The following is a 16,710-nucleotide window of genomic DNA, read 5'->3' on the forward strand; positions in this document are numbered from 1 at the left end:
TGTTGGACAAGATTGTGAATGGATCCTGGAGTAACTTGATAATGTCAGCCTTTTTAATATTTTTTTCTTTTTTTCTTCCCCCCTGCCTTCTAGCTGCAGGAATTTGGGCTCATGTAGCCCAGGCAAGGGAGCAGCTCTGGAACTGCATGTAAGCTGGATGAGTCCTACGAGCCTTGGGTGGCCACCCAGGCTTAGACAGTCTGGGATGTTTGCATTTTGGTGCTCCTTTGATGGTTTTATTGTTTTGATTTAATTATTAGACTTTTTTAATATTAGTGGCTACTACAGCATAAAACACACACATTAGGCTTGTACCTGCCTTGTAAACAAGCTGATACTTAATTAGCTTTCATGTGTTTTTTTAGAGGACAGCAACAACAAATAATGTGCAGTATTTGCTTGGGTTTTCTTGTGTTCATATTATTGCAGTGTATGTGTTGTTTTGCTTTTCAGTAATATTCTTGAGTTGGTTCTTTTTCCATGTGTATTTTAGTGGATGTTTAAACTTTGACTTAAAAGTAAGAACTCCTTCAAGGCAGACCTAAGATTCAACATTAATTCCCTGTTTATAAAATATTTGCTGAGGAGGGCAAACCCTTCTCCCAGCTGACTTTCTTCAGTGAATGGGGAGCTTGTTCTCTGTGTGTTGGTAATTGAAAGCTGAGCTCTTTGTGTCAGATATTTTAAGAAACTGTTGATGCTTAGATCTAATCTATTACATTATACTGTGCTTTTAGACCAGAAAGTGAATGTGTTTTCATGTGTGTGGTTGGGCAGTACATATGTAGCAACTCTAAAAAAATAGTATTGCATAACTATAAATACAGTGTAGGGTACTTCAGCCTGCATTCTTGCTTTAGTGTGTTTTGAAGGCAGTGGCTGTGATGGTTAGAAATGTTGTAACAGGAATTTCTTGGCATTAAGCAGATTCACATTTATATCTGATGGTAAGGAAATAATACTAATTTTGTGTTCAGGGGCTAAGTCACGTGTTCTAACGTATTGCTTTCCTGATGGGACCCATTTCTATATTCAATTTTAGTAGAACAGATACTTTTGGAGTGCTCTAAATTTTTTTGTTGGGCCCTTTTAAATGGCAGCAAAGGCTACATTTTGAGTTTCTGTTCTTCTCGTATAGTAATGTTACACCATTTACACATAGTGGAGGAGCTTCCTCTCTGGTCTTAGGTAGTCTGGGTTGAATCCTTCCATGCCAATCATGCTACTGGAGGCATTTGCACTTGGGAAAAGGCACTTAGTATCTATCATTCTTGTCCACGTGAGCATGTGTGCTGTTGGAGACACTTGCTGAACCTGTAGGTTGGTTGGGTGGCCTGAGCTTGCATTGAATGCTGAGCAGTTCTTGCTGACTGCTGCTGGAGGATAAGGAATGTGGATGGCTTTTATGATGGTTGAAACCATAAATGATTCAGATTTTTTTGGAAAATTCTGCAACTCGGTAGAATGACATAGCAATTTTATTGTGCATGCTTGTGATTTTTACTATGTTAGGCTTTTCCCTAAACTTTGCAGCTCTTGAAGTGAGATAATGATATGAATTTCAGTCTGGGATTTTTTTAGATGTTCAAAAAAACCCTCAAACTGGATTGGTAAAGAGCAAGGAAATAAAGATGTGAGAGGTATGACTCCTAATACTCTGTAGCTTTCAAAAACCAGAAGGAAAAAGAATACCTAGTTTTACCAAACAAAGAAATATCATTCTTCAATAATAATATGGCTTTGAGGGGGATTGATTCATGTCCTGTAAAATGATACATGTCCTGTATGATGATGCATTAGTTGTGCATCCATTTCAAAAGTGCAGGAGCCAGATGGATAGAAAGTGTAGATGTGGACAGGAGGACAGAGGAGGATTCATTGAATCACATAATCTTTTGAGTTGGAAGGGGCCCATAGCAATTACTGAGTCCAACTCCCTGCTCCAGGGAGGACTACCTAAAATTAAATCATATGGTTCAAAACATCATTCAGATGCTCCTTGAACTCTGCCAGGCTTAGTGCTGTAGTCACTTCCCTGGGGATCCTGTTCCAGTGACTGACCACCCTCTGGGTGAAGAACCCTTTCCTAATGTCCAATCTGAACTCGGAATCACAGAAGAATCATAGGATAGTTTGGGCTAGAAGTGACCTTTAAAAATCATCTAGTCCAGCTCTCCCAGACAATGAGTAGGGACCTCTTCAGCTAGATCAGGGTGCCCAATCTGATCTTAAATGTTGCCAGAGATGGAACAACCACCACCTCTCTGGGCCCTGTTCCAGGGCTTCACCACCCTCACTGTAAATAATTTCTTCATTATATCTGGAGAAATCTACCCTCTTTTAGTTTAAAATGATTACTCCTTGTCTTATCACAACAGGCCCTGCTTTGTCCCTATTTTATAATCCCTGTGTAAGTACTTCCCCTACAACAACTTCATCCCATTTCCTCATGTCCTGTTCCTGGTCACCAGAGGAAGTGACTGTTTATGATTAGGACACGGCTGCAAACCACTGTGTTAAAAATGTATCTTGATTACAGAGGTGGTCACGATTGAACCTTAATTCCAGAAAGAAGAGCTGAAGGTCCACAAGACTGAAGCTAATACTTGAGACATTTAATGATCCTTAAAGAGAAGGAAATACATTAAGCATTTTGAAACTTGTTTTGAAGGTCTTACCAACTTCTGTTGCAGGAGGAGTCTTCTGCCTTCCTGCAAGGAAACAAAAACTATTTAAGTGGCCTACATATTTATTTTGTGATATCTGACAGTTGAAATGGTGATGAGGCTAGAATTATGGACTTCTGCTTGGAGTGCTTGGTTTATGTATGAAGATGCATGTTGGGATGAGTCACACCTACTGTTTCTTTTTCTCAGAGTGTGAGGAAGCTGTCCTCGCCACTGCTTGGTGACAAGCACTTGTGTCAGGTGGAGCACTGTGGCAAACTAGAGCATCAGTTCTCTTCTGTTTAAATCTTGTTTCTTCTTAGTCCTTGGCTTTCTCCTGTCAGATTTCCCAGTGCCACACACACATATGATTGCATAGTCCTAGCTGTGTTGTTAGGAGTACCCATTTTGTGTGCATGTGCATTTATGGAAAATCTGTTGAAAGTTTGCTTGTATGATCTGAATGTGTCCCCTTTTCTTGTTTTGTGCTAGTAGCCAGTTATATTAAGTAGTGCTGAAAAGTGATTTTAAATCTTGCTGTAACTGGCAGTAGAACAACCTCATGAAAACTGCAATTTACCTACTTTTTGGAATGAAGTGGAAAATTGTGTCTTGCTTTCTTTGAACTGCAAAATGTCTTAAGGCAAGAGCACAAGTGTAGGGATAGTAAGCTTCTGCTTACACAGCTGGAGTTCTATTTAACAACACAGCCTTGCTAGATCTACTTATACTTTTAAACTCTACAAGAAACCTAGTCTAGGTATTTACTCTCAACAACTGTGTCAGGCAGAATTGCTCCTTTCGTTTATACTTCATGGCACTCTGCATTGCATGAAGAGAAAAGACAATTTGGACTAAATTAACGGTGAATAATTTTGGAGGTGAAGTACGTTTTTATTTCCTGGTGTGCATATACCAAGAATAAACTTGAAAGCTTTTTTAAATCTAGTCTCCTTTTCACTACTGACATCAGAGAGAGCACTGAGAAGAGATTACAGTAGCTGAGGTTGTCTTGTACCTTAAAAATCTGAAACAGCAGCAGAGGCAGGAGAAATGTGGTTCCTTGGCTTTGCTGTGCAGCAGTTACAACGTTTTAAAAATTTGTAAGGACAATATTGGTTTCAAATGGGAATGCTACTATGTGCTGGAAAAATGGCAGCGTTTCAGAGCATCAGTGACATTGCCTTTTCAGTGTTTCCAGTGGTCTCAAACTACATCAAAGGCCTTGATTTTGAGCAGATAGGTGGTGTTAGTAGCACCTCCCATTGGGATTGGCCAAAGGTGAGAATATTTAGGGTCTGGAAGTGCTTGGTAAGTGGATGCAGTTCAGTTTTATGGTTGTATTGTTACATTGCATCAGTATATATTTTATATGCAGTCATCCCTCTGAACTGATAGGTTGAACGGAGCAGAGGACTTGGTTTTCAGCAGCATGGAAGAGATGAGAGAAGTAATCTGCTAGCCTAAAAATAGCCCCTATTTTAATACGCTTTTATGAAAATAAACAAGACCATGGAATTCTAGTATCATGCTGGTACTAGACCTGCTTCCTTTTGCTTCTTAATTGAGGAGAAAAAAGAGAATCAGAAAGTAAACTCTTGTTGCCCATTAAATAGAAAGAACGTTTGCATAAATGAGACAGTTTCAAAGTAAAGGCCAAATGGTGCTTGTTTTCTTATGAGAGAGGAGCAGCCTATCATCCACTTCACTTGAAATTGCCCTGCCCAACTTTTGAAAGCTTGTTTCTGACCTGTTTATATTAGGGTCTTATTAAGCAAATCTTTATTTGGGAGAAGGCACTGTGCATGTTTATGCAACTACCAACAGATGCATAAAAACAGATATCTGTTTCTGATTTCTCACTTGTGGCTAACAGTAAGAAGATTGGAAGTTAACCTGAAATGTACTGAATACACAACGTCTGTTCTCCTTCTGTGAGATTTTAGTAGAACAGCTACAGAAATAGTTACTGTGATGGACTGATTTTACTTTCCCTAAGGAAAAAATATGCCTTCTCTTCAATTTTTTTGGTTTATGGGAGAAAGGAGGAGAACAGTGGAAGAAGGGAAGACACTTGTCATCCCTGGCTGCTTGAATCTCACATAAAGGCTAATGGGCACTTCTGTCTCCTCAAATGAAGATGAAAAGGATAATTCCTCCTGTAGCCTATGAACTGTGCCGCTCACTGCCTTTGTCATTTAGACTATTGCAAACCGCCTGACTGCCTTTTTTTTCCCTTAAGATGTAGTAGCCATGTATGTCACTGCAGAATGAGGTTGTCCATTCATTAGGGAGCACTGTGCACACGGTCAGCATTATGGTGTACCTCACAGATTGGTATGCTGCTGCTGACTTGTCTCCCAGTGCAGTTTAAGGCACTGTTTTTGACAGATGAGTATGTTACCTAGATTGGGGCTAAGTATTCTGTTTGTCTTCCCATGTGATGCAGTAGCAGTGACTGGCAGTTTCTCCTTAGGGAAATACAGACTGCTAGGGAATATATTACTTAAAGTCTTCATGACACAGATCGGTCCTGTCTCAGTCATGTAGTTTCTCTCGATGAAGCCTTAAAGAGTGAAGGTTGCTCTAGACTTCCTGTGTAATCAGTGAGAAGAAATGGGCATTTCCCCAGCATGATTCAGGATTCTTTTCTTGTGCATCACTTTTGCAGGTGATTCATTCTCTTTTCTACTATGTGTTTTGAAAAGGGGAACTGTGGCTCATTGGTCTCCTGTTTAGAAGTCCCAGATAGATATCTGAAATTTGCCTACAGCATCAGAAGAAGGGTCAAACCAGTAGCAGCAGCATGTGAGCAAACAGATCTGTGGTTTTTGATTGGGATTTCTAACTGCTTCCTAAAGTTTGAGAATTCAGCAGACAGTGGAAATCTTGGTTATAGTAGCGCTGCCAGTCTTCAATAAAATTTTTTAAATTTTGAGGTTTGTACTGCAGGCTGGAGCAAACTTTTCCCCCTCCCTTGTAGCTGAGACATAAACCTTGAAAACTAGTTCTAAAATTACTCTTTTTCAGGCAGTTGAATACTTTTAATATTTTTTCTGCCTTGCTGGCAAGGTATAATGCTAAAGGAGCTGCCATTGGATGTCCGTACAATCCTGAAGTCTCCAAATGTGTTTAAAAGAAGTATTTGTGTGGAGGCCCTTATGCAGCTGAAAATCTCAACAAGAATTTGGCAGAAATCTCAATGTCGGAAGATGTCAGATTCCTGTGCAGTGAGATGTTTACTGGTTCACTGTTTTATCTTTGGCAGCTGCTTTTGCACTTGATATCTTCAGCTGTTTTTGAAGCTTTTACAAAGAATAATTATTCATTTCATGAAATGGATCTCTTTTACCCAACCAACAGGGCACTGATTGACATATTTCTCTGGCAACCTCCTGTTGTTATCAGAGCTGTGTTCACTTTTGCAGGGTTGCATTCGCTGGGTCGCTACAACTTCCTGGGCTGTGGTTTTATTGCATGATTTACTGATGTGTGGGGTGACTGTTTTCAGTTATTCCTGTGGAAACACTAGGGTCACCAAGCTCTCTGGCAGATGGAAGCAACCTGAGTTTTCCTGTTTTCTGCTGGCAGTGAGCACTAATGTAGGTGTTTCAACAATCTTTTCACAGGAATACAAGCTGTTGTACTGATGACCTATAGATAGGCAGCAACTTCATTGTGTCACATTTCAAGCAGTGTTTTCTTTATTGCTGGAGCAGATTACTGTAAAAGGCAGTAGCCAATGGACTGGGTTTTTACCTCCCTACAAGGCAAGATTCCACTAAATCAATGGAGCTTTCTCAGATATTGATTATGTGAGGTTGGGATACTGCCTAAAGGTTTCACTGATAGGATTTTGTAAATGAGCTCTATAAATTCATGAACAAGGTTTCACTGCAGGCTACCAGAGCATTTATTGTTTTTTTTAAAAGTTCAGGTCAAGCACACATTCTTTTGTAAGTTTGAACATGTTCACTTGCTCTTTGAATAAAGTAACACCTGAATACACTTACATGCTGCTCTGCACCCACAAACCAATTATTTTGTGATGTGCTTCTGGATGCTTACATATGCATACGGGTTGTTCACTGGTATATGTGTTCACTTGGTTCAGCTTTTGCATCAGTGCACAGCAGTACATTTAGCCAGAAAAACCTGGTGGACTTGGGTCATTCCAGAGTTTAGAGCTGAATGGGAGGAAAATATTTAAAATATATATGTTAAAAAGTGAAATGGGGCATATGTGGTGTATACATTTTATTTTATTGTTCCAGTTGGCACAATAAGGGGGAGAGAATGGGGAAATGAGAAGTCTTCGTGTTTGTTTTGGGTCCAAAGAATAGTTATACATATACTTAATCCCAATTTAAAATATAAGTTATCTATTTCTTTTCAGTGTTGCAGAGTATACATGTGTTCTAGTTAACTCACAACATTTTTTAGCATAATATTCTAACCTGCTTGACCATTAACCTGGCTGGATACCAGGAGAATTTTCAAACTGTTGACTCATATTGCTTCCATATGTAACTTAAACCACCTTTTCCCACACTAGATGAAGCTTGAAGGTTAGCTGCCTTGTTTTTTCAGGGCAGGGAACAGCATATTTTGAACTGAGTCAGCACATATGAATAAAGGAAGTAAATCTTGGCTATTATTAACTTTTTGGGATCTAATGTAATTTTTGCAGAAATCTAGTTCCAAATCAGGAAAGTACAACAGGTTTTGCTGTGCTCCTCTTCCCCATGAGATTTAGAAGTCTTCAGCATACATAGCCATGGCTCATCTTTTCATTTTTGTATCTTTGTGAGGACGGATCTTCACAGCTGCCATTTATGGACTTTTGTTTTGTGCCATCTAAAGATTTGGGTGCATGAGTTGCTCTGTGTGTGGGGGACCTGCTGTTCTGAGGATGTGAGTAATCAAGTGGGAAGTGACACATAGGCTGCATGCCATGTCGTATGAGTGAGCACCTATATATAGGTGAAGCCTATATGTGGTTGGAGCTCCTGTTTGTAGTTGGAGCCCATGTTTTGTGTCATGCAGCAAAGGACAGGTGATGGCTTGTAGAATTGTTTTACTATCCAGAGTCCTACACCAGAGTGATAGCTGCCTCTGCCACACACAGCTCATGGGCAAGGAGGAAGAGCCTTCTCCTATATGGGAATGGGGGAGAACATGTTAGTAGAAAGGTGACGGTGGAGGCAGCAGTTGTGTGAGACCTTATGGGTTTGCACCAAAAAAAACCAACCTTGTTGAGGTCTGTGTGTGAAAAGCAGTATGCGGCATTGCTGCAATTCACCTACTCAACTCAGTTATACCTTTTTTTTTCTTTTTTTGTAATCAAAAAAGAAAGTAAAGCTAAAAAGAAAAAATAGTCTCCTGTACTGTAACTTTTGGATCTCTGTAGCCAAATGCGAGTGTTTTGCTCAGTTTAGGAGTTATGAGCACATAGTTGAGCGTGTTTTTAAGTCTAACGATGTGAGTAGTGTGAAGTCAGTAGGACAGCCATGTCCTACACTTTTAGCGCATGCTTCAACCCAAACCAAATGGATACACTGCTTTTTTCGAAGATGTACAGATAATAAACTTTTCACTCCAAATTTTTTATTCTAGTTTTTGTGTGTAATGTTTATGCTTGCATTGAATGGAGTTCTTTTCAGCTGAAAATGCTAAAGTACAAATTTCTTCACATTATATAATTTTGGTTGTTTTGCTTTCCTTTACTTTTGCAATCCCACTCCATATGAATTCTGTCATGGTATTATCAGGCTTTGCTGGACTCCAGTTTGCAGAGACCAAACGTAGCCTTTGCTGAGAGAGGGCTCAGAAGAAAACAGAATATGGCTTCCCCTGTTTTTTTTACTCTAAAAGGCATGTTGGAGTTTTGTGCTGTATAATTCTTTAGGTATTTGGATTAACTCTGATAAAATTATAGGTGGTTGTAAGGGAGTTTATTGTGCTTATAAATGGTAGTGGGGCTCCCTGTAATTTGTTATAATTAATTCAAGAGTTCAAGGGCAGAAAATCAAGATCAGGTTGTGGCATGCCTTCCTTTCTTGCTAAAGCATGCCATTACTGGCCTTTTTATTTAAAGTTTCACTTTGTATTTGTGGGTTTATTTGAACTTGGAGTATGAAAAAAGTATAATGCACTCTTAACAAAAAGTACCAGTACAGAGGATGGACCTGTTGTGGTTGGGGGGTTTCTTTTAAATAGAGAGAAATTGGTGAATACTGTAAAGCTGCATCTGCTGGCTAAACCTCTTATGGAAGGAGTGCGTGTTTTGGAAGGCTTGTGTCATGTCTGCGGGCTGCAACAAGGCCTGTGTTACATGTCTGTGCTTGTGTCCCATCAGAAGTGGCAGGAAAAGAAAAACACTGGAAGAGCACTTCTGTACAGTCCAAGTTCCGTCTTTTGTTGCCAGTAAGGATGCTGAGTGTGATGATACCTCCTGTCTAACTGCTGAGGGTTTCACTAGCCATCCATTTAACACTGGACACCAAAGACCTACAAGACTTTGATACCAGATTATACTGGAAGCATATACTCCTTATATGTGGGAGGTTATAAAGCCCTCCTGAACAGTCAGATTTCCATTTGTAATACACATATTCTTTTCTTTAAGTGCTCAGTTTTGCTGCAGAAATTTGCCTTTTTTTTTTTCTGGCATGAATCAGTCAATAAACTTATTGCTCTGAAAATACTTTGCATTTACTTTTGAAATCTTCCAGCTGTGTAATGAATTGGAGGAGGTGGAGATCTGAAATTTTAGTAGACTGTCTTTTGGGGAAGGCATGCAAATGAACAACCTTTCAGTAATAAACTGCTGAAATAGAGATGGTAAACAACAACTAAGCAGTGCAAAAGTTTCATCAGACCATTTTTAGGTGTGCGAAGGATTTCCTGCTCTAGCCAGAAGTTGACTGTGTAGCTGGCCATTAACCTTTGGGAGGCATTGGCCTTTGGTAGGAACTTCACTGGTCAAATGAGGTAGCTGTCCCTTCACTGTGTTCCTCATTGCAGCTCACTGAGCAAACTAGGCATCCAGGCTGTGCATTATTTGTCCTTATCTCACAGGTTGCATATCAAAACAAATGGAAAATGACCATCATTGGGAAGTTAGCCTGTTTTAGCCAAGTGGCCTCTTCTCCCCTTCAGCTATAAGCTGGTGCTTTTAAAGAGATTGAGTGATATGTGTTTTAATCTGTGCTCCTCTTCCAGTCCTGCATGTGAATATGATGCTATGCCAGCATTGTTCTGTCTCATTAGGAAAGAGGAAAGGAATGACACAAATTTTCCCATGTATTTAATTTATTTTGCTTTTAGTTTCAGTCATGTTTTCCATCCAGCTGGTAAAGAAAACCAGGATGGAGGCAGTTGGATGCTGCTTTTGAACAACTTCATTTCTCAGTTACCTGAAGCTAACCTTGACCTACCCTGTAAGGTTGTTATGATCAAAGAGTCCTTACCCTACAAAATGTTATGACTATGTTTTTACTGTTGGCATTGACAGTTTGAGCTTCTGAAGGAATTTCCTCCTGCGTGTGTGACAAAGACTCTTTCTTCTCCTTCTCTCTTTTTTTTCTGGCAAGTCTGCTGATCTTCCTGAAGATCTGTAGTAGGGTGTGGTAGACTTGTTCTCAATAATACCCTTCCAAAAATATTACCCTTATGTTAGTGGAAGCACTGCCGTTGTTTTTTATATTCTAACACAAACCCCAGAAAAATGGCTATTGTCTAGTACTGTGAAAAATCAGACTTGTGCTGGGAGAGAAGTTGATGAAATTCCAGAGAAGTGAACTAGAGATGTTCCGTTTATCAACACCATCTAAATTTTTAAAGTGGCAAAGATGAGGCATTAGCGCTGTGTTACTGACAATGACATCATCAATCTATGTACCTCTTTTTTTTAAAAGTGACTTTAGATTAATATGTGCTGATTGAATCCTTGCATCTAAAATGCTCAAGCCCAGAAATCATAACACCATCTTTGCCAATATACTGAATGTTGTATCTGAAAAGACCAGTCTTGTCTGTCTGTCTGCCTTTCTTGCCATATAAAATCCAGTCCAAGTTTGCAGTCAGATTTGTTGCAGGATATTAAGTGACCCACTCAAATAAGCAGCATCCAGTAAGTAGTGCTCTGGATTGAGACTTGGAAACAAAACCTGCATCTCTCAAATCTGCCATGGATTCCTGCCCAACTTCACACGAGTAGCTTTACCAATTGTGTGCCTCAGATACTCTATAAAATTGGGCTAAGGGTCCCTAATACATCTAAAGCACATTTTAGAAACCAGTAAGAATTAAGTAGTAATATGATTGTCTCGAATATATAATAGATAAATAGAAATCACTTTCTGGTCATTATCAGTTAGTTCCTTTAGTTACCCATTGAAGAACTGAGTTCATCTAACTCAAAGGCTGAGAAAATATGAAAGACCCTGTCCTTAAAATAAAAAATGAGCTTCTGTTTCAAGTGTAGCAAATGGGTGTCTGTGGAATCCTGTTGCTAAGTAGTATCACAGCCAAAATCATGGCAGGTTTTAAGGTGTGAAGTGTAAAATAGACACATCAATATCAAAACTAATGCTTGAAATAATTTTAGTAAATGATAAAAGACCTCTGTTCTGGAGAAACTGCTTCCCCTATGGGCACACTATTGCGCAAGTGTACATTGCAGCATCTCTCCTCAGAAGTGTATTACCATACTAAGATAAACCTAAATGAGCTGACTTGGACTGTTGTTGTAACTCAATGAGACTTTTATTGTGTTCCTAATTTTAGAAGGTCGTATTGTACTCTAATTGCAATTGTTTTTTGAACTTGAAAAAAGAGCTAAAATTCTTGAGCTGAACCACTTGTGGACCAATCTGTTTCTTCTTTGAGTCTTTAAAGGCTTCTTATTTTGGATATAGGAAATGGTAAAGCAGTTCTCTTTTCCTTCAGAGAAGAAGTTAAGCTACATAGCTGTGCAGTTATCCAATAGATAGGCTTGATGCCAAAATGGTACCTAATGAGTTATAAAAAAGTTAGTCATGCCAGTAATTGCATCATTAGAGATTATTTTAAAGGAGTTGTACCTCTTGAGTAACTAATACGTGTTTTGTAGTGCTTTGTTTATTTTCAGATACACTAAAGGTAAATATTTATTGATACTGAAACTGTAAAGTATTTATACCAGCTTGAAACTTCCAGATAAAACACACTGATCAAAGAAAAAGCTTTTTAAGTTGTTTCCTGCTGCACTAGAGATAACGTGTATATTCCAAACCCCCTCCTGTCCCTGATGTACAGAGAAGGAAAGTAAAACCAGGGAAAAAATAACAAAAATGCAGACAGATCACATCACAGTATTCAAACAGTATTAATCCTTATTAACTTGATTGTTTCACCATTTTGTATAAAATATACAGTTAGATTGTAAATCCCTTTGGCAAAAAGCATTTTTTTTCTTCTGTTTTTGTGCACTTCCTAGTAGATTTGGATACTGGTTAATTACCAAGGCTGGTATATCTGACAATAGTGAGTAATTATTAAGGTAAGGAAGTATTTGCTGTGTGGTTCTTTGTGGAAATCACTAGTAAGAAAATCCTGAAGACTCGGTGTAATTACTCTGCAAACCTAACCCATATTCTTACTTTTGTAAACAAGCCTTTAATTTCTCTACAAAGGTCTTGCTTCCCATATTGATCAGGCCAGATTCTGTGTGGTTTTTGGTATCTGAAACATTGATTGTTGAAAAGAATGGAAATTGGTGAAATTAATGAAGCTATTCTCTGCATGTATAAAATAGCAACAGCGGTTTTACATCAGATAAATAGTGGTGATGGAAGGGTACAATGAATTCAGTGACACTATACAAACACTCACGTTCCTTTTTGAAGTGACAGGAGAACAAACGTGAACCCTGATCTTGGGAGGTCTATGCAGAATTGTATGGGCAAATGGAGTTTCCCTACATTTACACAGCTGTAGCAGAATCTGAATCTGGGTATTACAATTAAATTTTAAACCAGTACCCTTATCTCCTGCTTACTAATACTATTGGAGTTTTGTGGGGTTTTTTGTTTTTTTTTTTTTTTCCTCTTGTGTAGTGTGGATTGCTAAAATACAGATGTTTATTTTGGATTTGAGATGTCTTATGGTTGTCTAGTTGCAGCTAAAGCAACACATAAAAAGTCTGCTTTTTGATGCAATACATGCAAATATACTTTTAATGTTTTGTATGTTGGCTAAATAGAGTTGTGGGAAATGATATCGTTATAATGATGGCTTTGCTTAGACTTGTTGTCCACTCCCATTCCCCTTGGAATTAGCTACAGGCTGGCAAACTGCAGTAGCCTTTTTTATTATATTGAATACACAATGGCTCTGCTAAAAATGTTTAACCCAAAGTGGACAATGAAGGTGGGAGATTTCAGCTCTCAGCCCACTTGGCTATGGCAGTGCCTTTTCTGCCCTGTACACCCCTAATATGCCAGAATGGCTCTGTGACTGAAGCTTTGTAAGTCTTAATTTTGAATTTTTTGTCCTTTATTATTTGGAGGTGCAGATTGCAAATTTATCTTTTGTTCACTTTCCATTTGCTTTCCCAACTAAGCCACCTCATAGAAGGCTTATGAAATGCATGTTTTGTCTGCTGTCCTGGAACAGCTTTCCTCAGTGAATCTATAGTTGAAGCATGTTTAGAATGTTTGATTTCCCTCAAATTATAAATCTACTTTTGCAATCCAAGCGAACAAAGAGCAGTCTCAGCTAGCATATTGACATAATAACAGCATTTAACATAAACATAATTTCAGATGGAGGAGCCTCAAATCCCTGACAGAATATGGGCCAATTGCTTCTCTCCATTGACTGGGCAGGGAGTCTGACCGCAGTTTTGCAGCATGGCTGAGCCATGAATCTGTGGCTGGTGGAGTTACTAGAGCCTTGTAGTGGAGCTTCCTCCAGGGTATGCTCCTTCTCTGCCTTGACAGTGGAATTAGCCACCCTAGTTCATGCCTTGGGAAAGGACATGTCCCATTTCGTGCTTTATTTAGCTACCTAAAGAGGTACTGGGGACTGCTTAGGTGGTTGTCACTTGTCACTGTTGTTCAGGGGCAAAGATGAAGCAGTTACAGTCCATGGGTTTCTGCCTCAGTCTTCTTCAGTTTATTTTGGCACTTCCATTGAAACAGGTGTCAGCCATAGCGGGTGATTGCATTTCAGAGCGTTAGCCTGTGAAAGCTGACAACTTTCTCCATGAGGTTTTTCGTCATGGATACACGTGTTAGTTAATGTCAGAGCACTAATTATATATGTCCTTTAAACTCTTACTGTATATCAATCTGCAATACATAATAAATTCTGAACTTATTAGATGATCTTTAAGATTCCTTCCAACCCAACCCATTCTGTGATTCTGTAATATTGTAGAATATTCGTATTAAGATTTTTAAATACAACCTGTTTCTGATGATTGGGTGAGATTGCCTGTAAATGGGTGTCTTTCTCAGATTGTGGGTGTTGTTTGCTGTCTTAATTTTCCTAAAGTATTGGCAACTAAAATGGCAACTAACCCTCCACATCATGTTTCTTTTGAAAGTCTAGGTCGTAATATTTGATACTACAGTAACTACACTGACATTGTATTTTTTGTGATGCTTACTTAAGTAATTCTTTCTGTGGTTTATAGTTATGTGGACACTGTGGTTGAAATCATGTTGTCATGGAAGCTGGTGACATTCTTGACTTCTGTAGATCTAGGATGTCACTGTAAGAGTTTACTCTGATTTGACTTTCATGTAGTCTCTTAACTTCGTGTTTAACAATAGCTCTAACTTTATGGCAGATGTGGATTTTACTCTTCTTGTTAGACTAGGATATGTAACTCACATGTATATTTAGCATAGGCACCAACAGCTGCTTTTGGGATTACAAGTTTGGAAGACCAAATTCAGTGAGCACTTCCTCACCTGGATACTTCATAAAGTAGCTTATGTCAAGCTTTTATGAAAGCATTTGTATTTTCAGAATTGGGATTTAGTCATTGCAAAGAAGTGGAAACAAGCTCGTTTGTCTCTTAGACAAAGCAAGTGTGAAACTTGTGGCTGAAGCACAGGGCTCAAGCTGAGAAGCCATATGCTTTTTACATTGCCTCTCTCACTCAAAGTTCAAAATCCCCTGAAGTTTTAATCTTTATTAGCCTTTGTGAAAGCTGAATCTGAGCATTTTAAATGAGATTATATTTTTCTAATGCCTCAACACAGAACTAAATGGTAACATTTGCAAGTATAGTTAAGGCAGTAAAGTCTCTGTAACAGGAGTGATGTTGTAGTGGTTCTCCTTTACGGTTGGGGCTGGGAAGGTAACTTACACTCTAAAACAAGAGCAGAACAGTTTCTTTGCTAAAAGGTTCAAAGGTAAGCTCAGATGTGCTGTGCTGGTTGCAGTTGGGCCCAGTTAGGAGTTTACTGCACACAGACTTTTAACTGCTCTTTGCTGTCTTCCTCACAGAGGTTGCAGTCTCTGGGACTGGCTGGTATGCTTGTATATAATTTCTTTCTACCCCATTTTATCTCAAGCAATTATTTTTTAAAACCATGCCATCTTAAGTGGATGCCCTCCATTTTAGGGAGCAAGCATGCATGCAGCTGAAGAATGCAGTAACCTCTTAACCTGATTCAGCTGCAGCCAGACTGGCATGCCTGGTCACAGCCTGAAAAAGCCCCCTTTGTTGGTTTTTGGGGTTCATAACTTGGGCCACCCAGATGCATCTAGGGGTTGGGAGAATGAGGCTGAGTGCACACGTGGACTGTGGCTACACTGGTACAGTACCTTGACCTTTTGGGCTCAGACCTGATGAGGAGTTGCGTGTCAGCGGGGAAGGAGTTGTGTTTCATCTCAGATGTGACCGGTTACATATGTCTGCACCAAAAGTTTAAGCTAATTAGCATGAGATCAGTATATTGCTGTAACTCAACTGTATAACGAAGCTGTCTCCATGGGGCTATAACTTGATATGCCAAAGGGACTGCTACCATACCCATGCAGCTTCGACCGACTTATGGATCTGGTCCAGTTCAGTGGAGAAGGGGATGCATGGATGGGGACAGTAACTTGTTAAGGGTTTTGTGGAAAGTTTCCTATTTGCCTTAATCTACTCTACTACAAATGTAAGGCCAAATGTGTGAGTTCTGTTAGTGTGGTTAGCTATTACAGTTTGTCTTGTGATTAGCTACTGCGGATCAGAAAGTGCATTATATTAGAAGGTGGGTTTGCTTGATTTGTGTGTCTAAGTCATTCTTACACATGAAAGATGCTAATTAAAGAGACCTTTATATGGGCCACAGTTAAAATTACATCTGCAGACCAGTGTGTATTACTAAAACTGTTTTTCTTCAATCAAAATGGTGACACTGGAGCAAAAGAGCAGAAGAAATATGAAACAGTCCCTTTTTTTGCATTGGCGATTGCACTGTGTTCAGTAACCTCTACAAATGAAAGCACTAATCCCAGCAGATATGTTTCTACAACACAGACAAGAAACACAAATTAGAACTTCTTATTTTCCTTTTCATCCACCTGGAAGCATTGTACATGTAGAAATTGTATTAATTTGTTTTGGTAATGTGGAGCTTCTGATGCCAGGTGCAGACTGCTGCTTAACAGCCTGACCTGTTTGGGGTGAATTTTTCTTCCTTTCAGCAGTCTTTTTTCTGTAGGAAATGTGCAAACATATGGGTGTTATAATTCATGCTCTTTTTTTGTCTGTAGATACCAGTATTACCTACAAGTGAAAAAGGATGTTCTTGATGGCCGATTAATTTCTTCATTTGAGCAGGGAATTCGACTGGCTGGCTTGGCAGTGCAAGGTAAGATGACATGACCTGACAGCCTTTTTCCAACAATGGCTCTTTTGGTTTGTTCTGTATGTTGACTGGGCACTAACTAAGGCCTTCTATGACTCCTACTCACAACAGCTGGGTTTTCTATTGATTTAAAAGTACATGGGTGGACTGCTGTTGATGAAACACACCCTAAGGGAGGGAATGAT

At 39.2% G+C, this 16,710-nt stretch overlaps 1 protein-coding gene across 1 annotated transcript in view; it reads left to right on the plus strand.

Moving 5' to 3' along the window:
• The window catches only part of PTPN14 (protein tyrosine phosphatase, non-receptor type 14), a 113,683-nt gene that overhangs the window by 57,606 nt on the left and 39,367 nt on the right, over window positions 1–16,710 (plus strand). The window contains exon 4 of the mRNA XM_017811703.1: window positions 16,431–16,528. Coding sequence (XP_017667192.1) covers window positions 16,431–16,528 — 98 coding nt within the window. The remainder of the gene's footprint in view (window positions 1–16,430; window positions 16,529–16,710) is intronic.

This window comes from Lepidothrix coronata, unplaced genomic scaffold, assembly GCF_001604755.1.
Source record: "Lepidothrix coronata isolate B3197 unplaced genomic scaffold, Lepidothrix_coronata-1.0 Scaffold33, whole genome shotgun sequence".
Classification (NCBI taxonomy): domain Eukaryota; kingdom Metazoa; phylum Chordata; class Aves; order Passeriformes; family Pipridae; genus Lepidothrix; species Lepidothrix coronata.